General features: G+C 38.2%; 1 protein-coding gene across 1 annotated transcript; it reads left to right on the top strand.

The window, feature by feature from the left end:
- The first annotated feature begins 373 nt into the window (after nucleotides 1-373).
- On the top strand, nucleotides 374-14,261 carry Tsn (translin). Its single transcript, XM_005397637.2, has 6 exons — nucleotides 374-602; nucleotides 1,764-1,857; nucleotides 2,928-3,024; nucleotides 8,589-8,704; nucleotides 9,521-9,600; nucleotides 12,071-14,261. The coding sequence occupies exons 1-6, from the start codon at nucleotides 537-539 to the stop codon at nucleotides 12,302-12,304; spliced, it is 687 nt and encodes a 228-aa protein (XP_005397694.1). The 5' UTR covers nucleotides 374-536; the 3' UTR covers nucleotides 12,305-14,261.
- Nucleotides 14,262-15,283: the final 1,022 nt, after the last annotated feature.

Raw genomic sequence — 15,283 nt, 5'->3', positions numbered from 1 at the left:
GGTAATTCTATTTCCCTGAGTATTTTTTGGAAGTAACAATGCCTCCATCCCTCACTTCTACATGAAGATTGCATTGTTTCTACATTCTTCTGCACCCAGTTTTTCATGCATACTCTCTGGTTACAAGCAACCTCTCACCCGACAGCTGTGGTACAGAGGCTAAACATAAATATATCAGCCCATACAGCCGCTCGCCCCACCTCCTTCAGGCCCACGTGCTCTCAAGGCCCCCTTCGGGGGCTGTTTCTGGCTATGCCTATTTGGAAGAACCAGCCCGAAGCCCCGCCCACTCTCCTCTCGTAGGCCTCTGGACCCCGGCTTCTGCTCAGGACTCTGCGTGGCGCGCCTCAGGCAGTGCGCTGGACAGCCCGGTCTCCAGGGCGCCGGGGGCCTCGGAGGACCCCAGCGACAGCTGTGGCGTAGAGCCGGGTAGACGAGGCGGTGGCGGGCGTAGGAATTGACTGAGCAGGTTGCCTGTGGAACGTTTTTCTGTGGTCGCCTTCACCACCTTTGCTGATTGCTGTGTACCTGGCGCCATGTCTGTGAGCGAAATCTTCGTAGAGCTGCAGGGCTTTTTGGCTGCCGAACAGGACATCCGAGAGGCGAGCCTCCTCCCTCCCATCCCCTTTCCCTTTCCCTTCCTAGCTGGGCCACACCGCTTGGCCCTCCTCCGTCGCTCAATCTCGGGCGGTGGGGACGCCTCCGAGGGTGGTTTGCTTCCTCTCTAGTTGCAGGTTAGGGCACCTCTCCGCTCCCCCTCCCGCCCCCGTTTCTGTCCTGAGTCTGTGTCCAGGTCTCGGTTTCTCAGGATCACTTGTCTCATTTGAATGTCGGCTTTCCTCCTTTGCAGCACTTGTTTATGTCGAAGATTCGGTTAGTGCGTGGGGCTCAGCCAGTGCACATTTCCTGTATATGTTGTTTTAAAACCACATATGAATCGTCTCTTTAAAACTCTCCCTTGGCTGTCTATCTCAAGTGGGTTAAAAGTACAGACTATAGTGTAGTCCACAAGTTCTGTCTGGTCTCGTTTTCCCCTTGAATATGTGTGTGTATGTTTTGTTACTGAACCATTCACCTTTTTGTTCTTGTAGTGCCTCAAATAATTGCCTTTCTCAGGACTCTTGCAAGCACTGCTCGCTTCTTGGAATTTGCTGTTTTCCTATTCTTTTCCTCATCTTACATTCGTCTCCTTGACCTCACTATTGAAGTGGCTTTTTCTGTTACGTTTTCTTATAACATGTTAACTTTTTCATCTTTATTTTTTTGGCACGTTAATTTTTCAAGAAATTTGACAATTATTTTTTAAAAATGTCTGTGTCCCCCATTATTTGCTAAGGTTAGAGAGGAACCGTCTGGTTCCCCAGTATTTATACAGTGTGGAGCACATAAATATACTTATTGAGTATTTGTAAAATGAGTTAATGAGGAATACTTAGAGTGCATTCTTATGATTGTGTATTCTAGTCATTGTAGTATTCTAGTTGGATAATTCGGATGGGTGAGTGGCTAGTGTCCTTTGAAGGCTACAAGAAGAATCTAAGGCTTTTTAGTGACTTCCTGAAGGTCTCACAAAGGAAATAAGTGGAAAAGTCAGGATTTAAACGTGTATTTTTTAAAATACAGGTTCATTCCTTGTGAAAATTATTAATGTTTTAAATGTATACGAAAGTGGCAGATTAAATATACTGTCTAGTGTGATTGGTATGAGTTTGTGATAATGATTATGTTGATTTTATCTGATTTTAATTTTTAATTCTTTCTAGGAAATCCGAAAAGTTGTACAGAGTTTAGAACAAACAGCTCGAGAGATTTTAACTCTACTGCAAGGGGTCCATCAGGGTGCTGGGTTTCAGGACAGTAAGTTCTTTGAGTTTGAAGACTTTTATTCAGTTTATCAATCTCTTATTTGAGTTCCATCCAGAAGATATACCTAGTTTGAATCATTTTATTATGATAAATGTTCATTATGTGTATAGTGAGTAAAAATTGGAGTAGTGGTTTAATCATCTTACAGTTTTATAAGGAGTCTTTGTGTTTTGATTTTCCAGTTTTGCATGGTGTAATTTACATAGGGATGTTTTATATTGTGATGGAATTCTATTGGCATTAATTAATTATTTAATAACTTGCATATCTAGCAACTTTGGTGTTTGTGTGTATGTGTGCATATGTGTATGTGTGCATGTTTGAAATGGTGTGTCATTGTGTTGTTTAGACTGGTCCTGAACTCCTGGGCTCAAGTGATTTTCCCACCATAGTTTCCTGAGCAGGAGAGCGTGTGCCACTGCATCCAGCTTGTGTGTTTGAATCCAACCTTTTTATGATTAACTGTTATATGCATGTGTAGGTATGAGGTGGCCAGTATAAAATGTTGTCTAATGAGTTTACAGTCAGCCCCTTGAATGAGAGTTACATGTCAAGTTTAGACATGGAATCTATGTTGTAAAATATATGAGCATAGCTAAAAGAACTGAAATTATTTTCAGATGGAGAAGAATACAGTAATGTAGCTGACAGGTGTCAGAAGCAAGTCATTTACTTAGTGATGTGGAGATGCTTGACTTGATAGAGAATAATTGGTAAAAGCTCTTTTGACCAAATGTGAGAGCTAGAAGGAGTCCAATTTTAGTCATCTGAGGATTGAATAAGAATAGCAGCTGATGTACAGACCCTTAAAGATTATGAGGCTTTTCAGATTATGGGTGTCTTCCTTAACACACATTGTTTCAGCTAGTTTTTATTTTTCAGTATGGTTAATCAGTAGGGAAGTTAGGTGTAGTATTTCGATAGCCAAGATATGTGTGTGTGGTTGTGAGATTGTAAAAAAAAGTTGATTAATGTTTAGGTGGACTACAAGAGTTAGCAAGAACTATATTGGAAATTTGCTAAGTTTTTAATTATTACATTTGATTACCTTTTGTGATCAGTTCCAAAGAGGTGTTTGAAAGCTCGAGAACATTTTGGCACAGTAAAAACACATCTAACATCATTGAAGACCAAGTTCCCTGCTGAACAGTATTACAGGTTTGTAAGAAAAATAGTATTATTTTGTAATGTTAGGTTAAAAAAGAAAAATAGTATTATTTTGTAATGTTCGGTTAAAAAGATCTGAAGACTATAGATACTGAATGATTGCTTATTATTAGGTAAAAATCTCTGTGTGTAGAAGAAGTGATGAAAAGAATCATGCTGATAATGGTGGTGACAAAATTGATAATTTTATTTTTCCTCCATTTTACTTTGAAAAAAATTTTAAGGAGCATACATTACTTTGCAGTGAAAAAGTGATTAAGAAAATACCTGTTTTTTTGACATGAAATGATTTTTTTTATTAAATTTATTGGCACATTTTAAATAATAATGACCACTTTCATCACAGGGACTTGGTATCTGTGCATAATTTATCTCAATTCTTCTTTTTTTCCCCTCCATTGTGTTATCCTCCTTTCAATTCCTCTTTCCCCTCTCATTTACAAAAGCCTTGTTTCTATTTCTTCCTCTTTTCTTTTTTTCCTTTTTCTTTTCCCTTCCCCTTTTCCTTCCCTTCCCCCATCCTTCTTCCTTGTTCCCCTTCCCAGTTGAGCATTTTCTTCCTATTTCATAATATATAGTGTGCATTCTGGTCCTTACTTACACTTTAGGTTTCTCACACCAGTGAAACTATAATATTTACATATGTGTTCGATTTATTTCACTTTAGAGTATGGTCTCAAGGTCCGTCCATTTACCTGTAAATCTCATGTTTATTCTTCCTCATGGCTGAGTACTACTCCATTGTATGAAAAACTCTGTCTTCTTTATCCATTCATCAGTTGATGAGTATTTGGGTTGTTTCCAAGATGTAGCCATTACAAACTGTGCTGCTGTAAACATGGGTGTGCATGCATCACTGTGGTATGATTCTTTAATTCTTTTAGGAAGATACCAAGAAGGGCACTATCTGGGTCAAATGGAACCTCTGGTCCTAGTGTTTTGAGGAATCTCCACACTGAGTTCCATAGCGATTACACCAGTGTACATTCCCACCACCGGATAAGGGTTCATTTTTCTTCATAGGCCTGCCAGCATTTGTTATTGGTTGATTTCTTTTAATAGCTATTCTTTTTGGAGAAGGAATCTCAAGTGTGTTTTAATTTGCATCTCTCAAATGACCAATTATGTTGAACATTTTTTTCATATATTTATTTGCCATTTCTACCTCTTCATCTGAGAAGTGTCTTTATTTCAGATTCCCATTTTTGGATTGGGTCTTTAAATTTGGGGAAGGGTCTGATTTTTTGAGTTCTTTATATATTCTAAGTATTAGTCTCTTGTCTGAGGGATAGCTAGCAAAATTTTTTTCCCACTTAGTGGATTGTTTTACTCTGTTAATGATTTCTTTCTCTGTGTAAAAGCTTTATAATAAGATGAGATCCCAGTTGATTCTTTGTAATAGTTCCCTTGTGGTCTGGGTTTTGTTCGTAAAGTCTTTGCCTATACTAGTGTCTTTAAGAGTTCTGCCTATTCTATCTTCTAGCAGATTGAGTGTTTCTGTCTTTGATATTATTATTATTATTATTATTTTTGTTTTTTTGAGGCAGGATCTTGCTATGTATTCCAGGCTGGCCTTGACCTCAATATATAGACCAAGCTAGCCTCAAACTTATGGTAATCCTCCTGCCTCAGCATCCTGAATGCTGAGATTAAAGGCATGTGCCTCCATACCTGGCTTGTTTTGATATTTAGATCTTTGATGCATTTTGATTTTAGTTTAGAGACATGAATCTAATTTTTGTCTTTGGCGTGTGGAAAGCCAGTTTTTCCTAGCACCTTTTTGTTTTTTGACTAATTTTATTGGTGCAACTTAGATATGCATAATGATCATATTCATTAGAGGAAGTTTGTACCTGTACATGATATTTCTTGACTCTTTTTTCCTTAGTCTCCTTTCCTCCTTTTCTCCTTTCCAACCCCTCTTCCCCACTTTATTTATAAAAGCTTTGTTTTGATGTTTTGCTTCTATTTTTTTTTCACCTTCCTTCCTTTTCCCCTGCCCCATCCCTTGTTTCCCTTCCCATATGAATATTTTGTTCCTTTTTCCCAGTATCTGTTATACATTTTGGTCCTTATTAACACTTTCAGTTTCTCCCACCAGAGAAACATTGTGATATTTAAACATGTGTGTCTGATTTATTTCACTTGAGTGTGGACTTTTTTTTTCCTTTTCTCTTCCTTGCTGTCTGCCTTCTCCCTCCCTAGTTCTCTGTTCTTTTGAACAATTTCTTCCTATTTCATAATACCTTTTATACACATTGGTCCTTATTTATACATTCAGTATCTCATACCAGAGAAATCAGCTAATATTTACACATTGGTGTCCAGTGTACTTCACTTAAGAGTATGGTCTCAAGGTGCATCCATTTACCTGCATATGTCTCAGCTTTATCCTTTATGGCTGGGTAGTACTACATTGTATAAAAAAAAAAACCACATCTTTTTTATCCATTCCTTGGCTTACGGGCATTTTGGTAGTTTCCAAGATTTAGCTATTATGAACTGTCCAACACCTTTTATTAAAGAGGCTATCTTCCAATGAAGGTGGTTGGCCACTTTGTCAAAGATAAGATGGCTGAGTGTGTTTTTGAAGTTTTTTCTGCATCTTCTAATCTGTTCCACTGATCCTTGGGTTTTTTTTTTTTTCCCCCCAGTACCAAGTACCATGCTGTTTTTATCACAGTAGCTTTGCAATATGATTTAAAGTCAGGGATTGTAATGCCCTCTGCCTTTCCTTTGTGGCCCAGAATTGTTTTTGCTATTCTAGGTCTCTTCTGGTTCCAAATGAGTTTTAGGATTGTTTTCACTAATTCTGTGAGGTATACTAATGATATTTTGATTGGGATTACATTAAATCTGTATAACAATTTTGGGAGCATGGACATTTTCATTATGTTGGTTCTTCTTACTCAAGAACAAGGCGTATCTTTCCATTTTCTGATATTCTCTTCAATTTCCTTTTTCAGAGTACCATAGTTTTCACTGTAAAGATATTTTACTTCCTTTGTTAGATCGGTTCCAACGTATTTCCTTTTTTTCATGCTATTATGAAAGGTGTAGTTTCTCCCATTTGTCTCTCAAGTGAGTTTGTTGTTTCTGCACAGGAATAGTATTGATTTTTGAGTGTTGACCTTGTATCCAGGTATGTGGCTACATTTGGTTTTTATTTATTTTTTAAATTTTTAAAATTTTTTTTTTGTTTGTTTTCCAGTACCGGGAATCGAACTCACGACGTTGCGCTTGCCAGGCAGGCGCTGTGCCACTGAGCTAAATCCCCAGCCCCTTGCATTTGGTTTTTAAATCTAGCAATCCTTTTTTGGAGTTTTTGGGGTCTTCTCTGTAGATTATCATGTCATTTGCAAGTAATGATAATTTCACTTCTTCCTTTCCTATCATTATTCCTTTTATTTCTTTCTCTTTTCTAATTGCTCTGGCATTCCAGAACTATATTGAATAGGAGTGGTGACAGTGGACATCTTTCTCTTGTTCTTGATTTTAAAGTGAAAGCTTTCAATTTTTGACCATTTAGTATGATGTTGGCTGTTGGTTTGTCATAGGTGGTTTTTATCTGATTGAGATAAAAGACTATCTGTTGCAGTTTTCTGTAGAGTTTTTACCACGAATGAGTGTTGGACTTTATGAAATGCTTTTTTGACGTCTATTGAGATAGCATCTGCTGTTTGAAGATCAAAATTGAGAATATCTTTTTACTCCAGTTTCCAGTGCAATTGAGTGAACTATGCTTATGCTATAAAGCAGTGACAGCGAACCTTTTAAAGCTTTCTGTGATAACAAACAGCCTGTTGTGGCACGTGTACCCTAGGTTTGCCCCTGCTATTATAAAGATTATGAGATTAGGTGGCAATATATATACATATGGAGTTGAGGCTGGTTTTTGTGTGTGTGTGTGTGTTTATGTATATGTGTGCACTGGTGATTGAACCTAGGGCTTTGTACATCTTAAGCAAGTGCTCTACCATTGAACTACATCCCCAGCCATTTTTTTAACTTTTATTTTGAGTCAGCATCTTGCTAAGTTACCCAGGCTGGACTTGAACTTGCATTCTTCCTCCTTCAGTCCTGAGTAGATTGGATTACAGGCATGTACTGTGCCTGACTGTCTAGTGGCAGTTTATTTCAAAGATGGAATTTTGCTGCCAAGGGATATACAGTATTTAGATAATGTTTTATGCTGTATCATTGAATCTATAACACCATTAATTTTGTTTAGTCCATTATTTTATATACTAGTAGAAAATAAAAAATGTTCCTAATCATAATTTTGAAATGTAGATTATAAAATGTATCTGGATTTTGTAGATGTTAAACTAGGAACAACTGAGTACTAATGAACTATGATGAATTAGAATAAAGAATTTCTACTTTTGTTTTCTTACTAAAAAAAAATTAATTTTAAGATACATATATGCTTAATATAAGATGTATGTTGTGGTAGATAATATAACTAAAAGAAAATGCTTTAGGCTGGGGTTTGAAAATGACTGGTAACCCAATGCCTGTGAGAGCTAAGGATTGTTTTCACATTTGAAATGGTTGTTAAAAGAAAAACAAATATGTGACAGAGAGTGAAATGAATATGTGACAGAGAGTGAAAATGGCCTGTAAAGTCTGAAGTGTTTGCTGCTTGCCCTTTACAGAAAAAATTTGCTGGTCCTTCCTGTAAAATAATGACTGAAGTGCAACAAAGCAAGATACTTGAACCGGCGAGGTCTTTAGAGACCACCTGTTCTGGAGGTCACATACAGGTTGGCCTCTGGCTGGATTCACTCACAGAAAACTTAGTTTGACCATTAATGTATTGAGAAATTATTTTGAATTTATTGCCACATTTGAAATCAGGAGGCATAGTATAGAATTCCTATTTCTTTTGTCAGGCTTCTACCTCAGAGATCAGAGAGCTGAAGTGTGTTATTTCTTTTTTTTTCTTTTTTTTTAATAGAGTGTTGCCATGTTGCCCAGACTGGTCTTGAACTCCTAGGCTTAAGTGATCCTTCTGCCTCAACCTGCTAAGTGCTGAAATTATAAGCACTCACCTCACTGACCTGCAATACCCTAAGTCCTCTGTTTAGTGACTACAAATAATAATTCTGTTAAGCAAGATTTTCTTGACACCCTAAACTCAAAGAATAGGGATAAATTAGACGTTGAGACTTATATACAATTATACTTGGCATCAGTCTTCATTTCCAAAGTTTGTTTTTCTCAGAACAATGTTGTTATTCTTACAAATTAAACTTTTTAAGCACATCACACTGTCATTCATAATCTTTATATATTTTTATAATCATCAAAATTGGATTATGCTTCTCATTGTTACTGATAAGTAAATGTTACCAATTTGAACTTACAAAATTTTATATCTAATCTATTTGATATATTTGAATATATTGTCACTCTTACTTGTTTTATGTAGTAGGATTTCACATACACTTTTATTTGAAAGTACACTATTTCCAAGCTGTTTAGACATAACTGTATTAAGCCTGTCTGAAGGTCCCAAACCTCACCATGTAAATGCACTTACTGTCCTGCAGGTTTCATGAGCACTGGAGGTTTGTGTTGCAGCGCTTGGTCTTCTTGGCAGCATTTGTTGTATATTTGGAAACAGAAACACTAGTGACCCGAGAAGCAGTTACAGAAATTCTTGGCAGTAAGTGTTTTTATTAGTGGTATCTACAGAATCAGGCATGATAGCTTAGTTTTTGGTGGGAGGAGCTGTTGCTTGTATTTTTTACTAAAACAAAAACTAAATAGCAAACTTGTTTCTTGGAAACACAAAATCTAAAATAGTAGCTTGCTCATTTATATGTGGGTGCTTCCTTTTTTTAATTTAAATTTAAATTTAAAAAATTTCAAGCCAGGTGTGACACACAATATAATCCCAGCACTTGGGAGACTAAGGCAGGAGGATCTCAGCAAGTTTAAGGCCAGCCTGGACTACATAGTGAGTTCAAGGTTAGCCTCAACTACATAGTAAAACCTGTCTCAAAGCTCTTCCCCCACAATTCTAGCGTAGAGAAAGCTGAAAGAATAGTATGCCAAACACCTGTTTTTGTAAGTGCTTAGACTCACTGCTTGTTAACAGTTGGCACGTGTGTCTCTATAACCATTTGGAAAAGTGCAGATTTCAGGACTTCTGTAAATGTGTAACTTGTGTCTTCTTACAAGAAGGATGTTCTCTGACATAACTAGGTACTGTTCTTGCTGGCATTAGTTTTTGAAAGGACTGGAAATAAAAATTAAATTTTGGTTAAATGCTTGCAAAATCTGCATTGTGGTCTTGCCAAGGTTGTGAATGTCTTAAGAATCCAGTAAAGATTTATCCTTTCTTCACTTACTTTGAAAGAACTTTTATTTGTATATGCATACATGCATGTGTATTTGAATTTTTATAAATATGTATTTATATTCTTAGGCTTAAATTGCATTCATATTGTGACCTTGTCTGTATTTTGATGTTTTTTAGTTGAACCAGATCGGGAGAAAGGTTTTCATCTGGATGTAGAAGATTATCTCTCAGGAGTTTTAATTCTTGCTAGTGAACTGGTAAGGTACTTAGCAATTCTCCGCTTGCTTTCTTAAATCTTCATGCTTTTTTAAAATGGGCACTAAAACTTAGAAAGCCTTAATTCTTTTTAAACTATCTACAGTCATGTGGTAGTCATTGAGTCATTGATTACACTCTATTAGGGTTTACTAGAAAGAAATGCCCAAAAGAAAGGATGAGACAACTTTGTAATTAGTAAACTATGTGTTACTAAAATTAATATGTAATTTTATTTATTTTTTGTGGTACTGGGGTTTGAACTGAGGGCCTTGCAAATGCTAGGCACGTGTTCCATCATGGAGTTACATACATCTCAGTACTTTTTAATTTGTTTTAAGTTTTGAGACAGTGTGACTAAGTAGTTGCTGTGTTAGTCATCGCTCCTGTTGGCAACTTAAAGGAAGAGAGTCTTCCTGTTTTTTGTGTCTTTTTGAGACAGGGTCTTGCTGTGCAGTTCAGGCCGGCCTTTAGCTGACTTTGGAGCCCAGCCGGGTCTTGAACTCGGAACGATCCTCTTACCTCAGCATTCTGAGTGCTGGGATTACAGGTGTGTGCCACCACGCCCAGCAGGAGAGGTTTCTTTTGACTCATAGTTTCACTGGGTTCAGTGCATGGTGGACCATCTCCAAAGCAGAAATGGCAAGATGGAAAGACCTGGTAGAGGAATGCTGCTCCCATCATGGGAGTCAGGCAGCACAGAGAGAAGAGAGGATCCAGGGGTGAGCATATGCCCTTCTGTGTCTGCCCCCAGTGGTGAACCCTGTCCTTTCAGGTCTTGCCTTTGAACAGCACAGTAGGCTCTGAACTCATCAGTGGACTGATTCATTGATGAGTATGGTTCACCACAATCCTGTCATCTTTTAAGAGTCCCACTTCTGAACTGGAGACTTTTAATCCAAACCATAGATTAAACCATAGGGAGCATTTTAATCTAATCCATAGCATTTGCCCTGGCTAGACTTGAACTTGTTTATCCTCCTGCCTCAGTCTCCCAAGTAGCTGGGATTATATATGCCCTTCTGTGCCTGGCTTTAATCTGTGAAGTTTTAAAAGTTGGTAGTACCTGTTCTTCATGTAGTGATGACATGTATTCCTGGTAACCATGTTAATTCATTTAATAATTTTAGAGAACAATTTATATAATGGTATAAGATACTGTTATTTTTTGTAAGTTGTTCTTATTCTGGATTCCCTGAATCTCTCTTAGGTAATTTTTATATAAAAATAATTCTACAGAATAAGGAAAGCTGTTAGTAGAGTTTCGAGGAGTTGTAAGAGATAGTGTAGCTCCTAGAATGAACATGTTACACTGTCTGGCTCTTACAGAATATGCCTAGTCTTGCTCAAGAGGAAAGCAGTCCAGGGCTAGTATAGTGCTGCTTTGAGTTTTGGCCCTGTATCCATCTAGCCTGTGGGTTCTTTTCTCATGTTCCAGAACTTGCTGTATCTCTGATAATTTATGTCTTCGTTACAGACAATAGTAGAGGAGTTAGGTAAAAGGGTGGACCCCTCACTAAAGATGTTTGTTTCAAGCTCTACACACAACTCATATTTGACAGTCTAGTGCCTTAAAGCTAAGGATGTAGCTGAGTGAAGAGTGCTTGCTTAGCATGTATAAGGCCCTGAGTCCCATCTCTAGCACTGCAAACAATGACCCCCCAGAGTTCTAGTGCCTTGTTGTTAGGGGAGGAAAAAATAGAGTCTATTGGGGTAGGCATGTATGTGGTGAAAATTTGAGGAATTCAGACTAAGGAAGGTGGGGAGAAATGGTACTTGGGTCCACTGGCAGGCTATACCACTTGCCTAAGGCTTATTGGAGACACCTGACTGGTAAACTTGAATTGTAACACCTTACCAGTATAAGTGGTTAGTGTGAGGTGTCTTTAATACCGCATGTGCTGTGAATGCATTAAATGGGCACTTTAGGGAAGCCCAGAAGAGTGGGGGGATTTTATTTAGAAGGGGAATTTTGAATTGGATCTTGAAATTAGTCTTACTATCATCCCAGGCAGTTATGCACTGAAGTTAATTTTAGCTTATTTTCCTGCCTGTCTTAAGCGATTTTAGGTGACTGGAGTTGCAGCTCAGCAGGTGAGCTCTAGAAATGTGATCGTGTGGCCCTGATTCGAAAAGCTAGAGCTGTTGTGATGACCCTGCCATTTCTTTCTTCAGTACCTTAGCTGATGAGTTGACACCTGCTAAGTTAACACACTTTGTTGTACAGAAGCCAGTTTAAGGCATTACAGAAATTTTTGAAGACATTAATCATACTAAACCTGTATTTGGCAGGAAATGTCTCCTTTGACATAGGAGTCTTTTCAGAGAAGCTTCTCTTCTACCTGTGCTTACACTTGCCCTAAGCTGAGAACATCAGAGTAGCTGACAAGGCCTGAGATTCTAGTTGTTGTGACTCAGGAAGATGCGAAGGAGGAGCCACATTGTAATGCACATTTTTCTTTTCCTGTGCAGTCGAGGCTGTCTGTTAACAGTGTGACTGCTGGAGACTACTCCCGGCCCCTCCACATCTCTACTTTCATCAATGAGCTGGATTCCGGTTTCCGCCTTCTCAACCTGAAAAACGACTCTCTGAGGAAGCGCTATGATGGCTTGAAGTATGATGTGAAGAAAGTAGAGGAGGTGGTTTATGATCTCTCCATCCGGGGCTTCAATAAGGAAACGGCAGCAGCTTGTGTTGAAAAATAGGAGGCTCTCCCTGCTCCTGGCCTTGCTGACCCAGCAGTTGCCAGGGATGGGTGAGCACAGAGTGCCTCTTTCTGTAGTTGGGATGCCCAGTTGCTAAGCACTGTGCTTTATTTTCTTAACCAGTTGTGTGCTGTGAGTAAAAGAATTGAAACACTTTTTTGGGAGTTAAAATTAGGCTTTACATGGACAGAGTTTTCATTGTTGTTTTGGTGAATTTGCTCTGTAATTTGTTGTATTTCAGTTGTGTCAAAAAGTGTAAATGTTAGTCTCTTGGTAAAGTCCTTTTCTTGCTTACCCTGACTGGTGATGTACTGATTGAGAAGTTTATTGTGTCGTTTGTGATTCTTCCAGAAGTGACACTTGATATTTTCTATATTCAAATTAGCCATCCATTCCCAGCTATAGCCTGGATACAGTAGAAAAATTAAAAAGGATGCTTGACAAGCAAAGAGAACATACTTTTTTCTTCCTTATTTAAGCTTTGTGAGTAAATTGGATTTTGAATTTTTTGCAAAGGGAATTATAGGCCTGGGTTTTTTCTCCCTGCCATTAAAATATAAAAGATTAAATTGCAAAGTCAAGCTCCAACAGATTATTTTGGAACATTTTTGTATTAAGGGATTTAGTAACATCTTATTTGGTTATATCAGGTGGGGAACCGGGCTTAGTGTTTTAGAACACCTCTGCTTTCTGATGTTGCCTTAACATTCTGCTATTGCAGCAATTAAAAGTAGTCTTCACAAACATCTTGAACTGACACTTAATGTGATATATTATTAACCTATGAAACCTTTTTCTTAGCAGCCAGCTGGACCATTTGGTCTGGGACTATAAAACTATCCACATGTTAAATAGCAATACCTCAATGAAGATGTTCTTAAAGAAAAACGTTATGCTTGATCTTGAAGAAAGATAAAATATCAGCTTAAACAATTTTTGTTGGTGCCCCCGTTTCCTCCCCCATTTTCATATATTAATGAGTGCTTACCATGTAACTCTTGCTGTTGAATTGAAATTATTAAAATGGTGACTTAGGCTGGGCTGTAGTTCAGTGGTGGAGTACTTGCATAGCATGCCCAAGGTCCTAGATTCAAGCTCTACTCTTGAGCATGTGTGCACACATCCATACCTGCATACACGCATGCGCGCACACGCGCGCGTTCACACACACACACACACACACACACACACACACACACACACACAGTGGTACCCTGAAAGGAAGTTGCTAGTGTTTCCAGAATAATATATGCTATTTAAAAGTGTTACTGTTTGTTGCCTAATACCAATTTGGGTTAGTGTTTGTGCAGTGGGATATTTGACATTGCTTTGATAACTTTTTACTACACCCAGTTAAGTGTTGACATTTTTTCATCATGAGAAAAGTGGAAACAAGGTATGAGTAGTTCTGCCCTTCTGGGCTTTACAATAATTTTTTTAACAGTTCTTTTTGCAGAGTTTAAAGGCAAGGTGTTAGGTTGTTAAAAATGCTTAGGTAGTTGCTTAAAATGTGCAGTAATAGCATTGCCTGGATTGAGCATTCATGATCAGGTACAAAAAGTAAAGTTCTTGCCAGAAGTTGTGGATTTTGGGGAACGGGAGCATTGGTGGAATGGGGTTTTGCTATGTTGTCCAGGCTGTTCTTGAACTCCTGGGCTTAAAGCTGCCTCCTGTCTCAGCCTTCTGAGCTGCTGGGACTACAGAGGTGTGCCACCTTGCCTGGCTCTTGAAATTTCAGTTTTAACTCACTTTTAAGAGAAACACATTCTGGTCTTCAGCTCCATTTGAGAATTTAGAAGTGTCATGTTTATAGTTATTCAGTTGTATTCACTGCTGGCTTGTAAAGTGATAAAATACTTTTTTTTTTGTCTTTGTAACTTAGTGTGCCCCTGTGAGAACTTTTCCATGTGGAGAATAAATTTTGACTTTTTTGAGGTTGAAAACCAAAGAATGATAAGCATGTGTTGTTGTGTAATGGTTACTTTAACCAAAAGATGCCAGTCACTCTACAGCATTTTATTATAAAGTACAGGTGACATTTGTGTGGGCTACTTTGGTTAGGGACTTCATTTGATTGGGGAAGTATTTGTGCTGAACGTGTTGAGATACTGTACTGTTTTGTACAGCAGAATTAACTTTTTCTTTCTTTCTTTCTTTTTTTTTTTTTTTTTTTTTTTTTGTCTTTTTGAGACAGGGTCTCGCTCTGCAGTTCAGGCTGGTCTTGAGCTCACTTTGTAGCCCAGGCTGGTCTTGAACTTGCAACGATCCTCCTGCCTCAGCCTCCCAAGTGCTAGGATTACAGCACGGCGGGCACCACTATGCCTGGCCAACTTTTTCTTTTGTGGTGCCACAGACTGATCTCTGGGACTTGTGCATGGTAAGCATGTGCTCTGCCCTATGCTACATTCCCAGCCCCCAGAATTTTTTCAGTTTAGAAATCAAATAATTTAGAGAAAGTAAGATGACAGGAGATATTTTCTCATGGATTCATTTATAAGAAGAAAACAAGACATAAATATTTGGTGGGATTTGTTTTGTATTAAATCATAATATGAATAATTAAGGACAGCATCTTTAAATAATTAAGGACTGTGTTGAGACCTTTGCTTGAACAGGTGGCTAAAGATATGAAATACCATGAAGGTTACTATGGGCCAAGTTTCACAGTTGTGTACTCGCAAATTATAACTTTCTTGTTTCTTGATCTGGGCTGAAGTGTTTGTTTTGGATCGAGCATCATTGCCATTTCTGTTACTAAAGTAAGACATTTCCTGAGCCTGATATAATTTTCCATAATATATAATATAGTAAGCATTACACAATCAGAAATGAACAGTCTAGACAGTACCAGCACATGGTGAAAGCGGTAGGATTGGCAGGGCTGGCTGATGGAGGGTGGAGTGAGGGAGAATGGTGAGTGACTGGCAGCCTGCCATGCTGCCCATCTGGGTGAAGAAGTGCTGTTACCTGAGACGGGAG

This window comes from Chinchilla lanigera, unplaced genomic scaffold (genome assembly GCF_000276665.1).
Source record: "Chinchilla lanigera isolate Chin_1 unplaced genomic scaffold, ChiLan1.0 scaffold00058, whole genome shotgun sequence".
Lineage (NCBI taxonomy): Eukaryota > Metazoa > Chordata > Mammalia > Rodentia > Chinchillidae > Chinchilla > Chinchilla lanigera.
Note: the sequence above shows the minus strand (reverse complement) of the source record. Positions and strands in the feature narration are given on the sequence as shown.

Coding starts and splice junctions, on each gene's coding strand:
- Tsn (XM_005397637.2), top strand. CDS start 537: ATGTCTGTGAGCGAAATCTTCGTAGAGCTGCAGGGCTTTTTGGCTGCC. Junction 1,858..2,927: donor GGGTGCTGGGTTTCAGGACA/GTAAGTTCTTTG, acceptor TTTTGTGATCAG/TTCCAAAGAGGTGTTTGAAA. Junction 8,705..9,520: donor AGTTACAGAAATTCTTGGCA/GTAAGTGTTTTT, acceptor GATGTTTTTTAG/TTGAACCAGATCGGGAGAAA.